Below are 27207 nucleotides of genomic sequence, written 5' to 3' on the forward strand. Positions count from 1 at the left end.
AGAAGTAGTTTGCTCCAGGATAAACTGTATCTCGAATCTCACCCATACATGATGTAGATGAGACTTTGGGGCTTTAGAATTGATGTTAAGACAAATTTGGGGGCTCCTGGAATAGAATGAGTACATTTTGTATGTAAGAAAGACATGAACTTTGGAGGTGCAGGGCAAAAATATTATAGACTGAATGTGTCTCTCCAAAATTCATTTGCTGAAGTCCTACTCCCTATGTGATGGTATTTGGAGGTGAGATCTTTGTGACATAATTAGGTTTAGATGAGGTTATGCATGCCCCAAGATGGGAGTGGTGTTCTTATAAGAAGAGAAAGAAACTAGAGTTCTCTCAAGCTCTCTCTTTTTGCCATGTGGGGATATACCAAGAAGATGGCCCTCTGCAAACCAAGGAAAAAGCCTAGACCAGACACCAAGTCTGCTGGCACATTGATCTTAGACTTTCTAGCCCCCAGAACTTGTGAGAAATAAATTTCTGTTGTTCAAGCCACTTCATCTGGAGTATTTTTTCACGGCAACCCCAAACTGATTAGACACAAAAGACGGGACAATGCACAGATGAAATAAGATAGACAAAAGGAAAAATCACTCAGAGAAAATACCATTATTATTATAAAGCATTTGATCAAAAAAAGACAAGGCTGGGTGTGGTGGCATACTATAATCCCAGTGACTTGGAAGACTGAGGCAGAAGGATCCCAAGTTTGAGGCAGCCTGAGCAACTTAGCAAGATCCTGTCTCAAAATAAAACATAAACAGGACAGCTCAGTAATAGAGCACCCTGAATTCAATCCCCAGTACCATCAGAACAAAAGAAAGACACTTTCCATTTATTTGCTGCTATAATCTCTCAGTGATATGAGCAGTTATACCAATGGGATAAAATTGGGCTATTATAAATTGAGATGCAGTCACTTTCATCTCTTCTGCATGATCTAGACATTGTTAAAAAAAAAAAAAGATAAGAATAATAAAGTAGGGATCTAAAATAATAACATTTCATTCTCCTTGATAGTCTAGCAGAAAGCCTGTCAGTGTTAACTTTGGCTATCATCTTATACCCAAGCCATCCTCCCTCCTGTACTGCAAAAATAAAAGCACATGGAGAAAGCATCAAAGTCTGACTCACTTGTGTAATCACTGAGGGTGTACAGGACAGTGATGAGATTGTCCAAGCAAGGCCAGTGGTCAGGATTGCACCGCAGCCCTTCCTCAAAAGCATGACGAGCCAGGGGGAGCCGGATGAGTCTCAAGGCCACATGTCCAATTTTATACCAGAGGTTGACATCTGTTGAGTCCAACATCACTGCCTGGAATAAGCACATGCACATTTGGTTGCTGAGATCCTAAGGGGTACTGGCCTTGCCACTTAAACAGCAAAAGTGAATGCATGATCGCTAACTGATTAGCAAGGTCAGTCCCTGGAGATACTTTTTTATGATTCACAGAAAAAAAAATATAAAAAGTTAGAAGGACCAATTTATTTAACTCAGAACATTTTTAAATCTATTTTGTTAATTTAAACATCTGTATTCCTTATATATTTAACAGGAAAAGGAAAGGAGTAGAATGAAAAGAAAATATGGCAGTCTTGTAGTACTCTAGAATGATTATGGAGAGACCTCAGTTCACATCCCTGCTCCAATACTGATTAACAGAATGATCCTGAGCCTGTTTCCTTATCACTAAAATGAGGATAAAGACATCTTCCTTGCAAGATAGTAATTAGAAAGCAATTAGAATAGTGTCCAATTATCATATTAGAGGTGCCTCCAGATACAGCAATGGTAATATGGAAATAATGGCAATACTACTTGACTGCACACTGGATGCTAGGTGTCTAGGTGCTAGGTGCTCTGTTTTTCATACTTATATGTACACCAACAGATTTGATCTTCTCAACTGTCCTCTTTTTTCATTATTTCAACTACACTGGTGTGACCAAGAGGGTCAAATAACTCACTCACAGTCTTGTGTATACTGGGTAGCAGAGGAAGAATTCATATGCAGGCCTTTGCACCCAAGAACGCCCCTGCCTCACCACTGCTCTTCAGGCTTGTATATACTCCTTATTAACATCCATTGGCTAGGGTCTCTTGCAAAACACTTGGTGATGCACTACTACAAATGCTTTTTTGGTCAACAAGACCACAACCTTAACCCTTCAGCAAGAGCTTTTAAAACACAGAGATCTAAGAACTGCCAAAACTGCACCTCCAAGTAGAACTCCATGGCTGTCTCCAGATCCTCTCGTTGGGCTGCCAACTGGGCCAGGTTCTTATACGTGGAATATTTCAATATCAGCCCAGGGTGTTTCAATCCTTCTTTCTCATCACCAGATGAAACTGCCTGTGAACAAAAGAAACAGGGACAAAGAAATGACATCGAGACCTTGAATCTTGTTACAATTTAGATATGATATCCCCCCAAAAGGTCATGTGTGAGACAATGCAAGCATTTTCAGAAATGAAATGAGATTATAAAGTGTAACCTAATTGGTGGATTAATTCACGGATATGGTTTAACTAGTAGTTAGTAACCTTAGGTAGGTAGGATGTGGCTGGAGAAGGTAGGTCACTAGGGGTGTGCTTTTAGAAAATATATTTTGCCCCTGGTAAACAGTTAAGCAGTATTTCTCTTTCTCCCTCTCTCTCCCCTACCCTTTTCTCTCTCTAGTTCCTTGTTGCCATGTCCTGAGCTGCTTTCCTTCTTCACACCCTTGCAACACAATGTTTTGCCTTACCTTAGACATACAGCAATGGAGTTGGCCACCTATGAATTGAGGCCTCTGAAACCATGAGCCCCAAATAAACTTTTCATCCTCTACATTTTTCTTCTCAAGTCTTTTGGTCACAGTGATAAAAGGCTGACTAAAACAAAGTTTCAGCAAATAGCAGGATGCATGGCTTCCAGTCTAGCCTCTGCTATACACTCTTAGGTCAGTTTAATGTCAGCCTCCACTAGAAAATGAAGGTGCTGCAGTAGGTATTCTTAGAAGATCCCTCCAACTCCAACTTCACAGAGAAGAAAGGCCACCATAAGGCAGTTTGCAAAAGTTTGGGCATCAACAACTACAGAGGGAACCCTCCCCCGCCACTACTACCACACCTGAGGGCTCAAAGCCTAGATGATGACATTTACCAGCATTCATAAGCCAGACCCGCCAGTCTTCCCACTGTAGGACTGAAGATGGAGGACAAAGTGTGAGGAGGCTTCCTGGGGCAGCAGGAGCTTCAACCCAAGGAACTCTGGATTAGCAGTTAGGAAGCGTGCTCTCAATCTTGTAACTTATCATGAGACCATATGCAAGTTACTTTAACTAAATAGTATCTTATAACCTCTGTAACAGAAGGATAATAATTCCTAGTTAAATAGCAAAGGTGAAGATGAGCTGAAAAAGAATAAAGATTGTAAACATCTTTAATATAAAAAGTGATTTCATATAGCTTCTATGACAAATCTCAGAAAATGTTACACCTTCTAAGAAATTATTGATTAGAAAACTATTGCTTTACCCACAGGACAAAGACAAAAAAACATTTTCTAATAGAAAACTCACAGGCACAAAGGCAATTTCCAGTAACTAGTCCACACTACAGTCCTGAGGCAAGTGGCTTCCACAGACTATTCTTCATGTTCAGAATAAGTAAGACCTGAGGACATGCCATTCTCAGGAGGCACCCCTTGATTAATCCAAGAAACGTAACCTGGAACTCTTAAGGAATTCCATCAAGATTGAAAACTCAAATCAAAACCTATTCACTCATCTACTGTTGTCTGGCTTAGACTATAAAAGGGTCCCTAAGAACCAGCTGACCAGGGCTAGATTCCAAGTATCTTTGCTCCTCAAAATATAGAACCCTTCAAAAAATTAGTATGAACAAAAAATAGTTTGAGTCTACTTCACATTCTAAATAGCAATACATGCACACTTAACAGTGGAAGCGCTCTAAACTGACCTCCACCTAACTGACCACCTACATTCAGCACCACTCTCTATCTTCCCTAAAAGGTTCACCTAGACAAGCCTCTCCATGATGCCACCAGCTAGGCTATACACTTCTTAGGAATCAGCTGTGGTCCGGGGCCTAACCATGCCAATCATTTGTGAACTTATAATTACCCAATTTAGTTTAATATTAAATACACCAATGCCTTATAAGTATAAAAAAAATTTCTGTATATTTTTTGTACTTTTCAATTGTTTAAAATGACCATGTTTTACTTTTATAAGCAAAGGGGAACAGTGCCAAAATGAGATATACACATGTATGACTATAAGACTAACACATGGCCAGTGCCCTTAAGTTAAAGGCCTTCTACCTTGCACCTATCTGCCATCAGCTCTGTACTTAGAATGCCTGCTCAGTCTTACTTGTTCCCATTTCTGAGATCTACTCCACAAAGGGCTGAGAGGGAGGACCCACTCTTGAAATAAGTCCAGGGCCTGACCCATCACTAAAGCTCAGTAAATATGGAAAAAATTATTTTCCCTCTGAGTCCTCATTTACTTCCTACTAATGGGAGAAAAGCAGGCCACAATTCCCATACCTTTTTAAATTCTAAAACAATATAACTAGCAAACAAAGAATACTGACAAGCTATATAGTCAGAAATATGAGAAAATACTTTGAGAGAAGGGATAGATACTTTCTGCTGAAAATTTAGATGTATTCCACCTCACAGGCAGCAAAATTCATGCAGGAGTAGACACAAGCATGTGCATTCCTGGGGGTGTAGGGGATTCTGCTTAACTGAAAAAAAGGTGTGGTCCTGAATATGCCTGCAGAGTCTGTTAGCTTCCTGAATGCATATCATCTGCATGTTTGGGCATCAGAAAGCAAAAACTTTTCTTCCTAATGAAATATAAACCTTCCTAAGTCAATTTCAGGTTGAAACCAATTTCCAAACCTCCATATGACATCTTCATGACTCAGCAAACTTTCAGTATGGTCCCTACACTAGTACCAGTTCCTGCCCTATTACCCCTTTCTGCTATTCCCAGAAGGCAGGAGGCAAAGAGGATCACTTGAGCTCAGAAGTCTTGCCTGCGCAACATAGTGACTCCTTCTCCAAAAAAAAAAAAAAAAAAAAAAGAAGTCCATAGTGTTCTTACACAGACTCCCTGAGCTCATGGTCTGTCATCCAAATGGCATCTGCCAATATGTCTGCCCAAAGGATCTCTGGGTACCAGAAAATGTGTAATTCAATCCTGGCCCTAAAACTTCAATTTACATGAGTGGCTCTGAGCCATGGATACCTCACTGAGCCTCAAGTTTTTACATCTGTAAATGGGAACAGTACTCCCACCTACTGGGCAGAGTAGCTGTGAAGTAAAAAAAAGAGTGGGTACTTGAACTGGAATCACTCAATCCTCACAACAATCCAATGAAGTCGATACTCTACAAGTGGAGAAAAAGGGTGGCTCAGAAGTCCAATACTGTCTTCAAGGATAAGAAATGAGAGCATAAAGATAAGAGTCAGGCAATCCTACCCACTACAGCTCACTGCCTGGCCTGCTAGTGCCTCACCTCCCGCAGCAGGCGTGCCTCCAGGAGCTCATGGTAGGCTTTGGCAGACTCCTCAAACCGGTCATGTTTCTGCAGATCCAGAGCTTTGTGGTATAACGCAAAAGCCTCTGCTTCCTGCAAACCAAGATGGGAGATGTTTTCATACAACACAAAGGTTTGTCTTTCTTAAACCAAAAATGTGTATAAGGGGAGCAATAACCATATCCATATTAACTGTGAGCAGCTGCACTCTCTAGAGTTAAAAACAAAAACAAAACAAAACAAAACAAAACGAGAAAACAACATGTAGTACGACAATCTCCCAGGCATTAATCACTGGAGAAAATCCCCTTATGAGCATCCCTTCCCACCAAGGAGACACAAGTAATGCAGGTACCACTGAGTCTAATCAATGGTAAAGACAACACAGAAAGTCAGGACATGGAATCAGACATGCCAAGGTATAAGCCCAGTGACCTTTGGGCCAAACGGGGAAAGCGGCTGTAGGGGCCAGAGTAACCCAGAGATTTCAAGAGACTATGTATCACACTGAAAGAAGTACATATTTTATCTTTGTCCCCTATTCCTGAAGTGAAGCTTCTAAAATCCTTGGAAGTGTGTCTCAGTGGTAGAGTGCTTACCTATCACGGTAAGAGTCCCTGGGTTCATTCCCCAGAACCACAAAATAAATATATAAATAAAGTCTTCTCTGAACCACCACGAAAAATAAATAAATCAATACAAATAAAAATACATTAAAAAAAAACCCCTTGGAATTTCCTGGGTGACGGGGATAATATGAGTATCTTTTGTTATTCATAATGAGACCCTTTCAACCAGATTTGAGTTTATGTTCATGAAGTTACAGGTTGTGGGGTCCCCTAGATAGCTTCAGGACTGGGCTGGTGGCCAGAGGAATCAACCATGATTAGAGGGTTGAAATTTTCAGCTTCCCCACTTACCTTCAAGAGAGTCTCGAAATTGAGTTGATCACTAATGTTTTAATCTATCACACTATGTAATGGAACCCTTAAAGGATGGGGTTTGAAGAATTTCTGAGTTGGTGCTAGAAGGGAAGTACATTCAGAGAGGGTATGGAAGTTCTGTGCACCACCCCCTATACCTATGCTTATCTCTTCCATCTGGCTCTTCCTGAATTATATCATTTCTAATAAACTGATAAGTGTAATTGAAGTGCTTTCCTGAGTTCTGTGAGCCATATTAGCAAATTATTGAACCTAAAACAGGCAGGAGGTAAGAATCTCTGACTTCATAGCTAAGTCACCTGAAATGTGGCTATACTGGCACTCAGTACTTACAACTGGCTTCTGAAGTGAGGGAAGTCTAGTGGGACTAAGCCATTAAACTTACAAAGTCTTACACTAACTCAGAGAAGTTAGTGTTAGAATTAACTAAATTGTAGGACACCTAGTTTGTGTCTAAAGAGTTAGAGATTTGATGATTTGACTGGTGTTAACAAAAAACAGCTCATACATTTGAGGTCAGAAGTGTTGTGAGAAAAAATAATTTCGTGTGAATGGTTTCTTCCACTGCTCAACTGCTTATCATCATCATCTTCTTCATCATCATCTTCTTCCTTTCCCTTCCTTCCTTCCTTCCTCCCTCCCTCTCCTCCTCCTCCTCCTCTTCTTCTTCTTCTTCTTTTTTTTTTTTTTTTTCCTTTTTGGTGTTGGAGATTGAACCCAGGGCCTCAAACATATTAAGCGTATACTCTACCACTGAGCCACACCCCAAGCCCTCCACTGGCTTTCTACCAAACAGTCTGTACTGGCCTGATCACTGCCTGGAAGAGTGACAGTCTCCTCCAACACTCCCACTCTACCCACTGACTTGCCAATCAGAAACAGCTGACTAGCAGATTTCTGAGAGGGCTCTGGAACTGTCCTGGTTTTCTCCATAAAAGAGGGCAGGAGACATATCTTCCAAGGAAAACAAAGACAAGACCAAACCTTGTTATATTAGGGTAGGGCATAGGTGGATGGATAGAAGGTAGGGAGGAAGAGAGGGAAGGATGAAAAGGATAAGAAAAGAAGGAAGGCCAGCTAAAATGGAAGAGTTACCAAATATCACAGTAGAGAGGAATAACCAATATCTAGAAAATTGATGTTGGACCTGGCTGCCCCACTGACCAAGAGTGAGATCCCAATCAAGGCAGCTTCCCTCAAGGGTCTCATTACACTATTCAGTGAGTGAAACATACTAGGGAACCTTGTAGTAACACCTACCATAAATATTCTACCATTCTCTGGGTATGTCAACTATGAGGGCTACATAGAGAGCTGGGACCTGTTGTAAAAGTGGCCCTGGTGCTGAATGGGCCTTCATACATATTCGTAGAATGCATATAATTTCTCTTCAGTATGACTGTGTTCCAAGTAAAACAGATTTAACATGAGATGGAGAGCCAGCCATCATTCAAAATGGAATTTCCTCCTAAAATCCCATTAAGGAGATGTCTGAATGTATTTACAATGAGGTTCCATCTACAGAAACAAGAAGCAAGGTCTACTTACAGAGGAAGATGATTTGGATTACATACCTGAGCCTCCTTTGTCTGGGTTTTGTGACTTTTAAAGCTTCCTTCATGATCGTCCTCAACTGTGGAGCTAGCATTTAAGGCTGCAATTCGAATCTAGAAACAAGTTTAGAGGAAGAGAAGTGCTGTTTTCAGACGAGTACAATTTTGTGCCAGCATGTAATATAGTCTACCTTGAAAAGTTATGGGGGGAAAATTACAAATGACAGATCATCTAGGGAAAAAATAAGGATTAGAACATGCCAGTCTATGTAGGAAGCACAGCCTCGGTACTGTGTACTGCAAAAGGAACAAAGGCTGGGACACCCCAGCATCAGCTCTACATAGTGGAAGACCCAGGTATCAGAATAACAATTCCAACAAAACATATTAACTGTGCTTTTCCAACAACAGTGACTCTGCACACAACTTTAATAACCTTTTGTCCCTTTGCTTAATAACCAGTCAAACATCCACACACTCAAAGGCACCAACAGCCCTCCTGGGAGGAAAGATGCCCCACAGTGAGAGCCTTCAGAGTCTACCAGGAAAATGTATCTCATACCCAAGAGTTATATAACAACACTGGAGCCAGCAACACAGGCAGGTCTTACTCCTTACCATATTCAGAGAGATTCAGCACCACCACAAAGTATCACTTCCCATCACTGGCAGAGGCCCATCCACAAATCTCCTAGAGAAGAAACAGGACAAACTGTGAGAAGGCCCAGGAATATTCTAGTACTAGGGGATCACCTATGTTTTAGAAACATAGGTGGGTACATAGAGGTAGGCAGACCAGTGTGAAGCCTGTAAAAGACAACAGGATTGGCAAGGATGTGGAGAAATTAGAACGACATACATTGTTGCTGGGCATGTAAAATAGTGTATCTCCTGTAGAAAAGACACTGGCAGTTCCCAAAATGTTCAACACAGTTAGCATACAATCTATAAATGCCACTCCTATGTATCTACCCAAGAGAGGTAGATACATAAAAACATGTTCACACCAAAACTTGCTCATGAATGCTCACAGAAGTATTATTCACAATAGCTAAAAGGTGAATAAACCCAAATGTCCACCAACTGATAACTGAACAAATAAAATGTCATGTCCACACAAGAGAGTTGTTATGGTTTAGGTATTAGGTGCCTCCCCCAAAAGCTTCTGTGTTGATGCAGGAAGTAAAATGATCAGATCATGAGAGCCATAACCTAATCAGTGAAGTAATCCATTTGATGAATTAATAATTTGAATGGACTAACTGGGTGGAAATGCAGACAGGTGGGGTGTGGCTAGAAAAAGGGGACATATCTTTGGGGTTTAAATTTTGTCCCTTTGCTCTCTGCTCCCCAGTTGCTATGTCCCTCTGCCATGATGTTCTGCCTCACCTCAGGCCCAGAGCAATAGAGTCTGCTGACCACAAAATGAACCTTTTAAACTAGGAACCAAATAAACTCTTCCTCCTCTGAGTTGTTCTTGTCAGGTATTTTGGTCACAAAACACAAAGCTGACTATTATTCAGTCATAAGAATAAAATTCTGATATATGTCACAACATGGAATACCCAGAAAAGGCAAAGTAGATTAGTTGGCTAGGGGAAAGGGACAGTTGAGGAGTGCTACGATTTGCATATGGTTTTCCCCCTCCATAACTCATGTTGAAATTTGGTCCCCAATGTAAAAGTGTTGAGAGAAGATAGGGCCTTTAAGAGGTGATTAGGTCCTTAAGAGGAGTTAACACCTTTCTAACAGGCATAGGGAATGAGTTCTCTCTTCTGCTTCTGGTTGAGTTAAAAGTGGGTTGTCAGAAAGTTATGGCTGCCCTCTTTGTTTTGTCTCTTTGACACACCAGTTTGCCCTTTCACTCTCTAACATGCCTTAAAGCAGGATAAGTCCCTTACCAGATGTGACTGCCCAATCTTAGACTTCCCAGTCTCCAGAACTGTAAGCCAAAATAAAACTCTTTCCTTTATTAATTACCCAGTTTCAGGTATTCTGTTAGAGCAACATAAAACAGATTAAGATGAACTGCCTACTAAGGGATTCAGGATTTTTTTCTGGGTGATGAAAATATTCTAAAATTGATTATGGTGGTGATCACAATTCTGTTACTACACTAAAAAGCACATCGAATTGTATACTTTAAATAGGAGAACTGTATAGTAGGTGAATTATACCTCTAAAAAGTCTTAAAGCATTCCATTTTTATAAAAGTAAACCACCATCACCAACAGTGCTTATAGCAATAACTTCTAGTTCAGACTTCTGTCATAGGTTATGAATTCTCTAAGGGTTCTTGCAAGGAAGGAAGTATGTTTTTGTTGCAGACAACCTTTCCTAGGCTGATAGCTAGGTTCTGCAATAAGCAAATAAGAATGCTGCTGATTAAAACTACTGCTTTACCATAAGCTATGCCATGATGATCACTGTGACTACCATGGAGGGAAAAAAAGAGAAAAGTAGAAAATACAGCACTAAAAACCTAACTGTCATGTATAATTAATTAGAATAAATAAAAAAAAATTTTAAAAGCTTGTATCCATGGCTGGGGATACAGCTCAGTTGGGAGAGTGCTTGCCTCCAATGTATAAGGCTCTGGGCTCAATCCCCAGCACCACCAAAAAAAAAAAAAAAAAAAAGGCTGTATCCAGGCTATTATCAAAACAAACCAATAACAACTATTTGTAAAAATACAGAGAAATTGGAGCCCATGTACACACTGGTGTACATGGTATGGAAAAGAATATGGCAACTCCTCAAAAATTTAAACAGAGAATTGACATATGATGCAACAATTCCACTTTTGGGTATATACGCAGAAGAACTGAAAGCAGGGACTTGAAAAGTTACTTGCACATAGTACCATAATCTTACAACAGCCAAAAGGTGAGAGTAACCCAAGTGTCCATCAACATATAAATGGATAAACAAAATATGGTATATAAAAACAATGGAATATTATTCATTCTTAAAAAGGAATGAAATTCTGATACCTACTACAAGATGAATGAATTTTGAAAACATTATGTTAAGTAGAAGAAGGTAGACACAGGGTTAGGGATATGGCTCAGTGGTACAGCACTTGCCTAGCATGCATAAGGTCTTAGGTTTTGACTCCCAACATCTCAATCAATCAATCAATACCAGACATAAAAGAATAAATAGTGTCTGATTCTACTTATATGAGGAATCTAAATAGGCAAATTCGCAGAGACAGAAAGAATGGTGTTTGCCAAGGCTGAGGAAATGGCAATGGAGATAGTATTTAACAGGGACAGAAGTTCAGTTTTGCAAAATGAAAAGAGTTCTGGAAACAGGTGGTGGTGATGGTTGCACACAATGTAAATATATTTAATGCCACTGAACTGTACATGTAAAAAATGCTTAAAATGATAAATTTTGTTTATATATTTTACTACAATTGGGGGAAAAAAAGAAAAAGCCTGAACTAACAATTACAGAATAAGAGTTTTCAACTAGAATGAAATGTGATCATATTTCTAAGTACAAAGACACTACTCCTCATAAAGTATCTACTAGATTCTGATCATCCTCAAAGAGGGGCATAGCACAAGGTGCAGACCAGCAAGCAGCACAAGCCTCCTTGATGACTCCCAGCAGGCAGTCCTAGATACCACATAGTCACTCTCTCACACTCATCCATTGGGACTTGTGTACTCAATCCCAGAAAACCTCCACTGTTATTGAGCAACACATAGCCTCCTTCCTAACTGTTACTCCCACTTACAAACAGGTACTCAATAACTATCCATTGGTGGATATTTTTTCTACCACTACCTTATTATAAAAATTGTCCGGGCTATACCTAAAATTTTAGGAAGAAAAAACTGAAAGGATACTGGATTTGGAATGGGAAGACTTTAGAGCATGACTAGTTCTGTCTCAAAATGCTTGAGACCCTGATCCTTTACCAGTTTTGGTGTCCTTGTGCATAAAATGGGGACAATGGCCTAACTAGACTGGGAGCTCAGCTGGGATTCACAGCATCACACCATGCTCATGGAAACTCTCAACTTTTAGCCAAATGAAACCAGTCAACCAACCTTGTATCTGTTCCCGTGTCACCAAACAGAGGCGGAAGAGAAGTCACAGGCCTCTCAAGCCACTCTCCAAAGGGCAGGTGCTAGCTCCAGGTCTCAGCAAGTCTCTCTAGATGCCAAATGAATCCTCATAAGGAAAGTAAGAGAAGGGCCCAGGGATGGATGGAGGATCAGGTCTCTATGGGGAAGTGGCAAGATCTGTGTACATGGGTGGCAGAGCATTAATAAAGCTATCATGTAGGGGACCAACCTACTCCCAAAGAATAACAGCTCACCTACTTACTGCCTTAGCACCCAGCAAGTACCAGGATTGTGCTAAGTAGGCCCATGCCTTCTCAGGTGCATATGCCTCTCTGTTCTCAGGACAACAATGGGCATAAAGGTTTATTCTTAGAGTTGACAGGAGATGGCACTCCCAGGACAGACTGAAGAACTGAATGATTGAGCAATGATGTAACATCAAAACCACAATGAGATACCATTTCATATCCATTAGGGTGGCTAAAAATCAAACATAGATAAAATAGAAAATAAAAGTTAGTAAGGATGTAGAAAAACTGGAACTGTCCTACATTGCTGGTGAGAATATAAATTGCTACAGTTGCTATGGAAAACAGGGTGGTAGTTCCCTCAGTATAGGGGATGGGGTTGTGGCTCAGTGGTAGACTGCTTGCCTAGCACATGTGAGGCACTGGGTTCAATCCTCAGCATCACATTAAAAAAAAAAAAAAAAAAAAAAAAACATAAAATAAAGTTAAAAAAAAGTTAAGTATAGAACTGCCACAAAACCCAGTGATTCCACTCTTGGTATATACCTGAAAAAAACATGGATCAAGCAGATACTTGTATACTCATGTTCACAGAAGAATTATAAACAATAGCCAAAAGGTAGAAACAACCAAACATCTAGCAATAGACGAATGCAAGAACAGAATGTCGTATACATATACAAGGAAATATTATTAATTCATAAAAGGAATAAAATTCTGACATGTGCTGCAACATGGATAAACTCTTAAAACATTTTGCTGAGTACTATAAGCCAGACAAAAAAGGAGAAATGAATGAGTCTCCTTATACAAGGTACCTAGAATAGGTGAATTTGTACAGGTTAAAAGTAAAATAGAGATTACCAGTAGTTTTGCAGAGGTAGAAATCAGAAGCTACTGCTTATGGGTACAGAGGTTCTGTTTGGGGTGATGAAATTTTTCTGGAAATAGACAGTGGTGTAGACAGCATTATGTCTACACTTAATACTACTGAACTGTTTAAAAATGATTAAAATGAGACTAGGAATGGAATAAACATATGACCCAGCTATAACACTCCTCAGTATTTTTACCAAAGAATTAAAGCCAGCATACTACAGCAATAAATGTATACAATGTTTATAGGAATGTAATTCATATTAGCCAAATCATGGAACCAGCCTAGGTGTCCACTGACATGAATAAAGAAAATATGCTATATATATACACAATGGAGTTTTATTCAGACATAAAGAGTGAAATTATGTCATTTGCAAGAAAATGAATGGAACTTGAGAGCATTATGTTAAGCAAAATAAGCCAGACTCAGAAAGTCAAGGGTTATATGTTTTATCTCACATGTGGGAGCTAAAGAGAAAAATAAAAGTGGTGGAGAGGATCTTATGAAAATAGAAGGGAGACTAGTAGAGAAAAGGAAAGGGACCAGGGGGAGGGAAGAGGAAAGCAAAAGGAGAGGTACTAGGAAATGAAATTGACCAAATTATGTTATGTGGGCATGTACAAATATGTAACAACAAATCCCACTATTTATGTATAATTATAATGCAGCAATTAAAATGGTTAAAATGATAAATTTCTTATACATATTTTACAACAAAAATAATTGAAATGGGCAAAAATCCTGAATGACACTTTACTGAAGACATACAGATTATTAATAAGTACATTAAAAGATGCTCAACATCATTACAGAAATGTCAACTAAAACCATGAAATACTACTACACACCTATTAGGATGGCCAATTTTTTTACTTTGTTTTGATTAACATATAATAATTGTACTTACATATGGAGTAGAGTGTGATAATTTGAAACTTGCATATAGTGTGTGATGATTAAATCAGGGTTATTAGCATTTCTCTTTCAAACTTGTATCAATTATTTGTGCTGGGAAGTCAAACTCCTCTCTTTTTAAAATAGAAGATAAATTCTTTATAAAATAGGTGACAAATTCTTTATAAGACAGATAATAAATTGTTGTGAACTCTGGTCATCCTACTATGCTTTAGAAATTAGAATTTATTCTTCCTAACTGTATTTTGGTACCCATTACCCAACTTCCCACCCCCTGCCCTTCTCAGCCTCTAGTGATCACTATTCTACTTTCTACTTCTATGAAATCTACTTCTAAATGTTAGGTCAGGACTTAAGCAGCTACGTGGGAGGGAGCAGAACAACTGAGGCAGCAGGCAGCAGGCCAAAGAGGGACCAATCAAACATGGACAGATAAACTCCACTGACCCTTACTTCCACCTGTCACTCAGCAGGACTCCCCCCCCACCCCACCTATTCCGGCCTATAAAGACCCTGGGCAGCCGGGCCACGTGCAATTTTCTCTGGCTCTGCACCCTGACCTGAAACCCGGAGGGCTGAGAATTTCCACTAGAGCCAAATTCCAATAAAGCTTGCTTCAGTCATTTCTGTCCGCTTTTGTTTGGCCACCAGTCCTCGCCCTCAAGCTGACATGAAATATGAATGAGAACAAGGAATATTTGTTGTTCTCTGCCTGGCTGACCAAATTTTTTCTTGAGGGGGGAGGGACACTGGGGATTGAACCCAGTGGCACTCAACCACTGAGCCACATCCCCAGCCTCTTTTTTAAGTTTTTTTTTTTTTTTTTTTTTTTTTTTTTTTTTTTAATTTTGAGACAGGGTCTTGCTAAGTTGCTTAGGGCCTTATTAAATTGCTAAGGTTGGCTTTGAATTTGTGACCCTCCTGCCTCAGTCTCCTGAGTTGCTGGGATTATAGGCCTGTGCTACCACGCCAAGCTTGGCTGACAGAATTTTCAAAAAAACTGGTAATGCCAAGTCCTGATGAGATTACAGAGCAACTAGAATTCTGTTACTTACTTTGCTGACAGAATTGCACAATTGTTCAACCACTCTAGAAAATGGTTTCTTATAAAATTAAACATGCACTTAAAACATGATATCTATCTCAGTCCCTGCTATTTGCCCTGGAGAAATATCCACACGAAAATTGTACAAAAAAAATACACAGTAGCTCCACTTAAATCACCAAAAACTGTAAACAACCCAAATACCTTTCACTATGTAAATGGACTATAATATATTATACAATGAAACACTACTCATAACATTACTATTACCATACCAAAAGGAATAAACTGTGATGGAATAAACTTGGATGAATCTCAAAGTCATTATGCCAAGTGAAGGAAGCCAGTCTCAAAAGACTGCACACTATTTGATTTCATTTACATGACATTCTTGAAAAGACAAAACCATGATAATGAAGAACACATCAGTGGAAGCCAGGGATAAAAGAAGGTACCTTAAGGGGGTGGTGTAAGGGCATTTGGGATGGGGGCAATAGTACCATTCTTTATTATGATTGTAGTAATGGTTATATAAATCTGCACACCTGTTGAAAGTCATAGAACTACACACTTAAAAATGCCACATAATTTAATTAAGTTCAATAAATATAAAAACATCAATAAAAATAAACAGTATTTTTTTTAAAAAATGGTGCAGGGTAGCAATCCAAATACCAGACAAAATAGAATTCAAGCCCAAAAGTATTAAAGGTGACAAAAGACACAATTCACAATGATGATATAACATTGAAGAATATATACTAAACAGGAACCAACTTTAAGAAGCAAAACCTTCAGGTGATACACAGATACACAGAAACACATTGATAATAGGAAAGACTTTCACAAAACTCTCAATACAAGACTTATCAAGTAGAGAAAAAATAAGGGGATAGAAATGGAGATAGAGGATATGAACAAGAAATAAAGGAGGTTTTGCAGATGTATATCAAATTCTACACCTGGATAACGAAGATCATATATTCTTCTCCACAGCTCACAGCACATTCATGAAAAGATTATATATTAGATCACAATCAAAACATCTTCCATAAAGTAAAAATATTAAAGACAACAATCTATTATAACCAGAATTTACTACCACCAGCAATAGAAGAAGAAAAGTCTACCTGTCTAAAAACTTAAGACTACATTAAAGTTCTGGATGAAAGGAAATACAACTATAATTGGGGAAATTTAAAGAAATATAACCATAAAAACACATGGGAAATTTAAAGAAAAATAGCAATGAAAACACATATTGTGTGAAAACCCAATGAAATCATCTAAGGGAAAAAATCATGAGTATCTTTGTAGGAGAGATCTGCAGTGAAATTCAACACCCATTCATGATTTTAAAAAAATACAAACAGGAAAATGAAAGAATACATTCAGGGAAATGAGGAATACTTCCTTACTGTGGCAAAATACATATACCTAATCCTAAAGCCAAATTCTTATTTAATGGAGAAATACCAGAGGCACTTCCAATAATATCAGAACATCCACTGTTCTCTGCTACCATCCACCATTGCATTTGGAGTATCAGTCAATGCAATGAGAACAGAGAAATCAATTAGAAGTATTGCAGATACTTGTCACTAATTGCAGATGACAGAATATCTGAAACCCCTGAAATCTATAGTAAAACTTATGTAATAATAAAGGAACTCAGTGAATATAAGATTAATATAAAAAACTATAAGCTTCATGTACAAATACCATCAACAGAAATATTATAGTAGAGAAAAATCTCATTAGCAATATTAACAAGATGATTAAATTCTGAGGAATAAGTAAGAAATATGCAACCTGCGCAAGGAAAATTTTTAAGCACTATTGAAAAATGTTCAAAATGAATTTGAACAAATGGAATTACTCCCTGTTCCTAGGTAGGACTCAACAATGTAAAGATACCAGCTCTCCCCAGTTAATTTATAAACTCAATATAACCCCAATAAAAATACCGATAACAATTTGATAAGAAAGTTCAAATGGAAAAACAAAAATTTGAGACTACCTAGGAAAACTGAAAGTAAAAAAACTCTTAAGAGGGGATTAAAACATACTATATAAAGCCTTAATAATTTGACAGTATGGTACTATTGCATGCATAGACAGAGATTAGGTTCAGAATTAAGACTCAAGCACTCATGTGTTATGATTTGAATTTAATTCACGTGTGTCTCCCAAAGGTTCATGTGCTGGAGAATTGGTCTTCAGTGTAGCAATGTTGGGAGATGGCAGAACCTTGTGGTGGGTATATCCTCTGAAGCGGTTAATGAAGTTCTTGTAGGGCAGTGGTACATATACCTGAATCTTTCTACTATATACTATGTATATAAGAATAAGCTACAAATGGATTAGGGATCTAATGGGGAGGGAGAATTGAAACCACACTCATATCAAAGGAAACATGGGCAAATTTCTCTTTAATGTTAGTAAAAGGAAGGGCTTTCTAATCATGATTTAAAATTCAAAGACAGTAAAATATTAATAAATTAAGCTATATAAACTGGGTGCAGTGATGCACACCTGTAATCCCAGTGACTCTGGAGGCTGAGGCAGGATGATGGCAAGTTCAAAGTCAGCCTCTGCAACTCAGTGAGGCCCTAAGCAACTTAGTGAGACCCTGTCTCAAAATAAAAAGGGCTGGGGGTGGAGCTCAGTGTGAAAGTGCCACTGGGCTCAATACCCAGTACAAGAAATAAAAAAAAGTTTAGGTACCCCAAAATTTTTAAATTTCTGTGTTAACAAAAATCAGGAAAAAGTCAAAAGATAATTGACAAACTGGGAGAAAATACTTACAACATGTACTAAAGACAAGGGACTAATATCCATAACATTATAAACAGTTCTTAAAAATTCAGGAACATAGTATTATTTGCAACAGTCCAAAGAAATAAACCCAGGTGTCCATCAGCAGACAAATGTGCTAAAAGAAATGTGGCACATACACAAAATGAAATATTATTCAGCCCTAAAAATGAAAGTAATTCTGACATGTGTTATAACATGGGAGAACTTTGGAGACATTATGCTAAGTGAAACAAGTCAAAAACACAAAGACAAAAACTATTCCACCATATGAGGTAGCCAAAGTATAGTCAAATTCATAGAAACAAAGTAGAATGGTGGTTGACAGGCAAGTGGAGGCAAGGATAGAAGGGACAGTCAGTGTCTGATGGGTAAAGATTCAATGCGAGAGAATAAAAAAAGGTTCTAGAGATGAATGGAGATGATGACTGCCCAACAATGTATATATATTTAATGCCACAGAATGGTACACTTAAAAATGGTTAAAGTGGCAAATTGTATTTTACATATAGCTTACCATAATTTTTTAAAAACACTAAGAAACAAAGATAAAGCCTGATTTTTAAAAAATGGAACAGACAATTCACAAAAGGAGACTAAAACTCTCTCATGAGACAGTTCAAACTCCCTCATAATTATAGAAATGCATGCTACAACAGCACCTAAACTCCATTTCTTATCTATCACAATGGCAAAAAATTAAAGAATGGAAGTACATTCTCTTGGTGAGGTTGTGAAGAAACAAGCACAATTCTTGCGCAAATGCAAATTGATACCACCTTTCCAAAGGGGAATTTTCAAGACCTGAGAAAATTGCATATGTGTTAAATTTTCAATCCAGCAATTCTACTTCTAGGAGTCTACCCTGAAAACGTACCTCCAACAATACAAAATTACACGTGCACACAATTATTAATTGTGTAGCACTGCTTGCAACTGTAAGAGATTGCAAGCAATCTAAATGGCCATAGACAGGAGAATAGATGAATAAACTGTGGACAGCAATGCAAGGAAGAAATATGTAGCTACAAGAATTAATGAGAGGCAGGGCACAGTGGCACGCGCCTGTAATCTTAGCAACTTGGAAGGCTGAGGCAGGAGAATTCCAAGTTTAAAGCAAGCCTTAGTAACTTAGTAAGATCCTCATCAACTTAGTGGGACCCTAAGCAGGACCTCTCAAAATAAAAAAAATATACTAGGGATGTAGTCCTCAATGGTAAAGCACTCCTCGGTTCAATCCTTAGTTCCTAATAATAATAAAAAGGAAATATTCATAGTAGTCTTATTCATAATAATTCACAAGTTGAAACAACTGCAAAGCCCACCAACTGATGAATGGATAGATAAAATGTTGTATATTCATACAATGAAACATTATTCAGTCAAAAGGAATAATAAAATACTGACAATGTAAATAGACCATGAAAATACGCTAAGTGAAAGAAACCAATTACAAAAAACCTCAGTATGATCCCATTTATATGAGATATCCAAAATACACACATTGAGACAGAAAGTAGATCAGTAGTTGCCTAAGGCTGGGGGAAGATGGAATGGAAGGTGACTACTGATGGATCAAGATTTCTTACTGGAATGATAGAAATGTTTTAAAATTAATTGTGATGATGACTGCACAACTTGAGACTATACTAAAAACCACTGAACTACACACTTTAAATGTTTAAAATAGTGATTCTTTTTTTTTTTTTTTTTTTTTTTGGTACTGAAAATTGAACCCATGGGCACTTTAACACTGAGCTACATTCCCAGTCCTTTTTATTTTTATAACCTGTAAGCCACTGGGCTTCTCATAATTCATCTGTCTTTCCACTGTGACTCCTCCTACAGGGTGATGGAATAAATTAATTTTTAAAAATGGACTGAAAAAATAAAATAAAATATACTTAAAAGAAATAATCATTTGAGATTATACATTTATCATTCTGTATGTAAGCAATTTGAGGATGATGATGTGTTTATTATTCACCATGAACCCCAGAGGAGCTTTAAAAAAAAAAAAAGCCAATTGTGGTAGTGCATACCTGTAATCCCAGTGCTAGGAGGCCAAGAGGATTACAAGTTTACAGGTTTGAGGCCAGCTCAGAAATTTAGTGAGACCCTTCTCAGAATAAAAAATAAAAAGGACTGAGGGTGTAGCTCAGTGGTAAAGCACCTCTAGACTCAATCCCCAGTATCAAAACCAACCAAACAAACACAGCTATGATAGAAGAAAGATGAGAAAGAAAATACAAATTGTCAGAACTATTTTGGATTTCAGATCCAAAATACATCTCACATACAGAGATGTATTTTTTTCATATACATCTCATACAAAGAGCCTGAAGATAATTTTATACAATATGTTTAATAATTGTATACGTGAAACAAAGTTTCATGGTGTGGAACTTTTCACTTATGGAATCATGCCTGCACTCAGTTTCAGATTTTGGAGCATTTCAGATTTTTAGATTAGTGGTGCTCAACCTGTATTAATTTCTCAGATTCTCAGCCCAGCAGTTGCACTTTTCCCAGAACAGCACATTCGGCACTTTAAGCTCACAAGTATTCAAACTCTCCAGTTTCCATGAGTACAGTTTAGGAAATAGTTTCCATGATTTAACAACACATGAAAAAGAACAGCACTTTGGGAACCTCAGCATCCTGATTGACAGTGATAAGTAGTAACATTTTCTAGTCTATTCTGGCCTAGGGGTCTGGAAGCTGAAGTCTTAAGCTCAGTTGTGGCAAGACCTAGCTGGGTGACTGACTTGGTGTAGATGCCCATAAGTCACAGTTTCCTCTTGTGGGAGGTTCAGGACTAGAAATGTTAATCAGTCCATTGCTTTCTTTGCACAGCCCAGGAGCAAAGAACAGTTTTTATTTTTAATGAGGAAAACATTCATAACACATGAAAATTACATAAAGGCTACCAAATTCAAATCTCAGTATTCATAAATATAATTTCTGTAAAACATAGCCACTCTTATATATTGTCTTTGGCTGTATTCAAACTACAACAGAGTTGAAGTGGTGTATGGCTACCAAAGCCTAAAATGCTATTAAAAGTAGAGTTACTATATTTACAACACATTACAATAACACAATTTTATTCACAAAAAGTTTGCTGACCCCTGAACAATACAGTTCTAAGGCTATTCAATTTCTAACCACAGTAATGTACCACACAGAAGGAACCTTAGCCACATGGAATCCAAATGTCCCACTTATGAACCGTATTAAGCCAGGTACTGAAGAATGATGTGGCCCAAAAGTCACCTGTGCTGACATCTGGGAATGTCATGTGAGATCTATCTAATCAGGGTCTGCCTCCTCCGAGGGGCAGTGCAGCAGGATGGTCAAAATTCTCAGTTGGAGTCCTGCTGACCCACTAGATGACTTTAGGCACATCATTTCACCTTCCCTCGGTCTCACTTTCCACCCTGTAAATGGCACTAACAAGAGCACTCACCTCGCAGAGCTATTGTGAAGGTGAGTGAAAGGACGAGAGGAAAGGGTTAGCGACAGGCTGTGTACCCAGCAGACGCAGAATCAATGGTGGCTCCTATTGCTGTCACTGAGAACCACTCCTGAGACTACAGACCATCCTACGCACCCTCAGAGAGGTGGCGAGGGCCATGAGAAGGCCCGCGGGGCAGACAGTGAGCCCCGCCCTCGTTCTTTCGGTATCCCGGCCTCGGTTTCCCTGACTGTGGCTCTGGGAATGCCGGAGGAGCCCTCAGAGTCTTTAAGTGACTCCGCCTCGCGCCAGCAGCCTCTGTGGCCAGGCCCCAGACTCACAAGAACAGCACCCCTACATCGGGACCGCCCCGCAACCTGCTGCCCGGGAACTCACCAGGTGTCTCCACGGCAACAACCCCTCCGCCGACCCCCTAGCCGGCCGGCAGCGCGCCTGACAACAAGACGAACTCCCATTGGCTCGGGTGCCGGCCCTGCCAGCCAATCAAAGTTGGCGCACGCGCCTCTTGCCCGCCCAGCTCACTGAGGCCCAGTAGGAGGCGCCCCTCAGATCCGCGGGTTAAGCGTCTGGGACCTGGAGGGAGGAGCTTGTTGGATCTGGAGCCTTGCTCTTAGTCCTTGAACTTCAGGAAGTCAGAGCTCCAGCTCGCAGTTCGGACTCCCGTCCCATCACTTGTACTTGTGAAGCGCAGAGTTCCGTGTCTGGTCCTGTGCTTGGCTAAATAAGGGACTGTGTATTCTTGTTATGAGCCCGGGAAGGCGCTCTGAAGGCAGTGGAAACTTGGGGAACACTTAGACTGAACTAAGGGTGTCAGAGCGCTCTCATTCTTTGGGGTGGGGGAATTGAAGCCCCAAAGGTACAAACTATTGAAACGTGGGGGGAAAAAATAACAAGACCTGTTAAATGAACTGGGTTGAGATTGAGGGTGGGCAGGATAGTGTCCGAATTGGAGCTGAAAAAACGTTCCAGAGTTGAAGGGTCCTCAGACTGAGAAATTACCCTCTTGGGAATTAGTAATAACGCGTTTTAGGGAAGGGGTTCATTCAGACTTTGATCGAATTCATAACTGCTTGGGACTGGCAAGGATGATTTAAATAAAAATGAATGTTATAGGCTTTTTTTTTTACCTTATTTAAAGACAATATATAATTTTAAAAGCTAAGGACAATAAAATCATGCTGAATAACTCGTAGAGTCAGCTCAGTATAAAAAAAGCTTTACTGATATTCTAGGAGGCACAAAAATTCTTGAATCATCAATCTTTGACTTTAAGAAAAGTATAGCCTGCCACGATGGGGTGGAGGTGTGATGGGATTAGACAGAACGGAAACAAATGGTTACAAAGTTGTAGGGATATTATGCACCTTTAATCCAGCTCTCAACCATAAAAGTTGTATTTGAAAGATGCATTGGAGTGAGTCCTTAGATATAAGGTAGGAAGGGATATCATGGCAGCAGGTAACTGCATGGTCAGGGTTCAAAGATGAAAGACATTATAGGACAGCACAGTATTACCAGGAGGCAAAGGGCAGGGCCAAAGTGGGGCAGGACCAATCCACAAAAGCCAGCAGCTGATATCACTCTTACTACAGTGGCTTTTAATAGGCTTAATATAGGAGATTGTTATGACCATGTTATGATCCTGCTGAGAGACCCCAATTCCATCTTCAGGCTCTGTAACCATTCATTCACATTCAACCCACAAAAATTCCTTAAGCCACTCTGGGAAAAGGTACACTCACAAAACATCTTGGCAGAAGAAAGACTGTACAGAAACAATTGGAATGAGCCAGGGGAAGGAACTGCAAGATCTAGTTTTAAATGAGAGGCCTCAGTAGTGGTTAGGTACAAATGCAGCAAGGATAGGCATATTCCATTGGAAACTCACCTTACTAGCTGTGTAGACTGCACAGAATGAGTTTCAATTTGATATTTCACAAGTGTATGAAAGGATCACCAAATATTTAACTGTGCAGGGAAATAGCACCCACCAGTACAAGGAACATCTGGAAAGCTACTGAGATGGAGACTTCCTTTGGGCTTCTATAGCTTGCCTGTACAAACTCTGAAATGCAAAGCTTGATATGGTATGCTGATGGGGGGAAGGGACATTGATTCAGTTTCCAGTGGCAGATATTAAATTTCCAGTTGGCATGTTGGGACATGATTTTGCAAAGTGCACACATTCAGAGAATTCTCAGCAAGACTCAAGAGAGAATGTTACTTTTTTTAGAATGACTGGAGAAGCTTTCTGAAGTCTGGCCATCCCTGTTTCCCTACTAAGCAGGGCTTTTGTAGATAGTGAACAGCCCAGGCCACCGCAAGCAGAGAACAAGAGCCACAGGATATCAGCAGAGTATACTGGAAGTTCCAGGACAGATTAGCTGCCCCCATGACTCCACTTGGGTACAAAGAACAGAACCTGCAGACTGAGCCACTCACCCCACATTTCAGCACTGTAAATATATCAAATAGCAGACCTGAAGACAGAAAACTTCCTACCTCCATGTTCCCTAAGGTCCCTCCTTATAAAACAAATCACCTGCCAAGGGTAGCCAAGGGTTGCAAGGTAGGGAAGTAGGGAGATAAAGAACTCATGTTTGAATAATCTCTTCATTTCTTTGGCATGATATGGAGAAGAGGATTGTGAGGTCAATTGCATTTCTGTATGAAGGGTGTCCGAAGCTGGATTCCACCCGGCCTTGACTGCTAGAACGATTCCATGGAAGGGACAGCCAGGTCCCAGGTGCTCTGGATCCTTTGTGCCAGTCATAAAAATGTCACAACTGTCCCATCCTTGCCAATCTGCCAGGGCTCCAAGGGGTAAAAACGGATAATTATCCTTTGAGAAACAGAGAAAAGGATGTCAGCCCCTTAGCAAAAAACTCATTTTGCAAGACACCCGCCAGGCACCCCCCATCCACCCATGAAGTATTTGCCAGCCTGCTCATCCAAGTTAATGATCCTCTCCTGGCCCCATCATCTTGCACTTGTTAGTCCCACTACCCTGGGACTAACAAGTGCAAGATAATGGCTGCACATCAGCATGCCCCACCCAAGACAGACACAACACCATGGCCTCAGTGGGTATGCTGTGTGTTCATTCAAGTCTGTCAGTCTGTGGGCTCAGAGGGATGGTCTTCTCCCCTAAATGCAGGCTCCCTGGGGTATGCCCAGGATATCAGGCACTTTCTCTTCTCTCAAAGTCTGACTCGGGTCAGGTACAGGGTGACCCTAATGTCTGTGGAATAACTGAATGTGCTCCTTTCACAGAGATGACTGGAAATTCCTGGTGAAGAGCATGAGGGTGGAGACAGGTCAGCAGGGGCTAACAGCCTGTTTTCCCATCTGCCAAGTCAGCATAATGGAGACATCTATCTCATGGGATGGCAAGTCTTCACAAGGGGGTCAGGTCTTGTAAGGACCAAATGGGATCATATGTGTTGAGTTCCTGGCACATGATAGGCATTAATACATAATTTATTGTTAGATTTATTATCTCTCCCCAGTCTGAGGATCTGAAGACCCATCAGGGGCAGCTGTTCCTCACCGGCCTCCCTGATTCAATAAGGGTTTCATTCTGGAAGGTCCTTTCAAGTTTCTCATGCCCTTAGTTTCTCACAGACATGGACTTGACTTGGGAATATTTTTCACTCAGCAGGAAACTTTAACCCTATCATAGTGTGCCAGGTTTGGGTGGTAGGACCTTCTTGTGGGGAAAAGAACTCTTTTAGCCCTCCTCTCTCTAATCACAGGAGTCTGGAAGTGGAGATGGTTCATTTCCAGTTTTGTCTTGGATCCCCCACCTTTAAGGGACCCAGAACTTGTTGTCTAGACGTCTAGATCAGTGTTCTTTTCACTACTCTATCACCCACCCCCCAACTTTACCTGGGACCTGGTTGAGCCAATGTTGCATAGTCTAAGGACATACCCAGATTTCCTTCTGAACAGCCTAGAAAAGTTCTTTTCTGGGAGAATTAGACTCTCTCTGACTTCTTCAGGGTAATAACGTCCTCCTACTTTGCCTGGTGTCAAGACAGATGCAGGGCATAGGCCACCTAAATGACCCTTCCAATGTCTCCTGGGGAGTGGTTGAAAGAGAGCCTTCCAAGTGGACAGAGGGAAACACTGTGATCCTAGAAGCCATGCCTTCCCAGGTCTCACAGTGTGAAAATAAAGCACAATGAAAGCAACATCAAGAGAGCTTTTCAAAATGGGTTCAGGAGTTCATTAAAGGAAGCAGAACTTGTGTACTTTTGAACCCATTATCAAAAATTGAACTTAGGTTCCCTCCACCCTTTGATTGTGGGTATCTGAAATTATCTGAACCCTGAACTACAGGAAAATTCCATTGTGTTCAGAGACCTAAAATGCATATTAAGAGATTATTGGGCTCATTTTTGGCCATTTTTACTAAATATGTATTTTCTTTCTTTACATTCTAACCATTCAGGCACCCCCGTTCTTTCTCAAAGAAGATTCCTACAAAGGAGTTTTTACTGCTTTGTAATCATGGAACACTGCTTGCTCATATAAAATCCAACTTTCCCTGCCTTTCTCGGAACACTGGTTCAAAGCTGTCTCCCCAGTTGCAATTCCTAAGACTACAAATAATGTTGTTTTACAATTCTGAGTTTGAATTGATCAACAGCAAGAACCTCTTCATATCCAGAAATTCATCCAATCCTAGCATACCTGTGAACACAGACCCACCAACAGGAAGGAGGAGTCAAGAGGCTCAGGACTCCTGGGCAAAGCAAGGAATGAAATTTCCCCCCTTTTTATGCAGTGCCGCTATCACTGCCTCAGTTTGCAGAGCAGTCCTAAATGGGTTCTCTCATTAACACAACACACCTGTCCTGGCCTAGGGCCAGCTCCTTGGTGAGGAACTCGAAGAAACCCGCACTGTGACCCCGATTCTCTTCCGCAGTGCCCACCACGCCAACGGAGGAGACAATCAGCTGGACGCAGGGTTCTGTGGATCCACACAGCGCCATGGTCAGGCCGGTCCGCACCGTCACGTTCACCCGCTGCAGGGGACACGGAAGTTTCACCTGAATCTGAGGCAACTGGGCTAGAACTGGGGACCTGGGCGTACCAAAGCCGAGATGCGGAGACTCTAGTCGGGATAATGAACAAGGAACAATGAGAAGCGGGGCCCGCCGGTTCATGAGCATGGAAGGTTAGAGGTTGGAGGACCGATGAAGGTCCCTGAGGAGAAGAGTCCGAATCACTGTGGCGAGGCGAAGAGTGGACAGAGCCTGACCCCACTATGCCAACCTTCCCTCGTGCTCCAGCCCTCGCTCACGTTCTCAGGTTTGCCCAGAATGGCGGCGGCGGTCGCGCAGAGCCGCTTCTCCAGTCCGGCGGGCACGCGGTTGACCGGCAAGTTGGTGTCCAGCTCGATCGTGGGCATGTTCCTCAGGAGAAGACGACCAAGAGGCTTAAAGATGCTGAGTGGAGTTCTAACTTCCCCCGGGTAAGTAAAATAGAGAGCAGGGGCGGGGCGCCACAGCAACTAGGCTCGTAGTTGGCTGACCAGAGACTTACCACTCCGGGATTGGCTGCCCAGAGTACGTACATCCCGGCCTCAGCAGACACCTGCAAGTGTCTGCCCTGATTTCTCTAAGTCAGACATCCCAGCACATTGGAAAACTCCGGCGGTATCAAGGACCCGCCCACCC

At 40.4% G+C, this 27207-nt stretch overlaps 2 protein-coding genes and 1 non-coding gene across 7 annotated transcripts in view; 1 reads left to right on the forward strand and 2 right to left on the reverse strand.

Annotated features, from left to right (window-relative positions):
- Cabin1 (calcineurin binding protein 1) overlaps positions 1-21971 on the reverse strand; it is a 138359-nt gene extending 116388 nt beyond the window's left edge. For 3 of the 5 annotated variants that reach the window (XM_047561620.1, XM_047561621.1, XM_047561618.1), the window contains exons 1-6: positions 21899-21971; positions 8677-8749; positions 8080-8172; positions 5541-5654; positions 2224-2358; positions 1139-1319 (exon numbers count right to left, since the gene is read on the reverse strand). In XM_047561620.1, coding sequence (XP_047417576.1) covers positions 1139-1319; positions 2224-2358; positions 5541-5654; positions 8080-8172; positions 8677-8679 — 526 coding nt within the window. In that variant the 5' untranslated portion in view covers positions 8680-8749; positions 21899-21971. Of the gene's footprint in view, positions 1-1138; positions 1320-2223; positions 2359-3150; positions 3193-5540; positions 5655-8079; positions 8173-8676; positions 8750-21514; positions 21865-21898 lie in introns of those variants that run through there. The other 2 variants (XM_047561619.1, XM_047561622.1) reach the window with 2 other exon arrangements.
- Positions 832-954, forward strand: LOC124992013 (small nucleolar RNA SNORA20). Its single transcript, XR_007110023.1, has one exon. It is a non-coding gene; the product is annotated as a small nucleolar RNA SNORA20 (small nucleolar RNA).
- An 871-nt stretch (positions 21972-22842) lies between the features above and the next one.
- On the reverse strand, positions 22843-26939 carry LOC124991563 (D-dopachrome decarboxylase-like). Its single transcript, XM_047562223.1, has 3 exons — positions 26832-26939; positions 26378-26553; positions 22843-24365 (listed from the first exon to the last, which is right to left on the reverse strand). Exons 1-3 carry the CDS (start codon positions 26937-26939, stop codon positions 24293-24295), a joined length of 357 nt encoding a protein of 118 aa, XP_047418179.1. The 3' UTR covers positions 22843-24292.
- Positions 26940-27207: the final 268 nt, after the last annotated feature.

This window comes from Sciurus carolinensis, chromosome 8 (assembly GCF_902686445.1).
Source record: "Sciurus carolinensis chromosome 8, mSciCar1.2, whole genome shotgun sequence".
In the NCBI taxonomy this organism is placed as follows: Eukaryota; Metazoa; Chordata; class Mammalia; order Rodentia; family Sciuridae; genus Sciurus; species Sciurus carolinensis.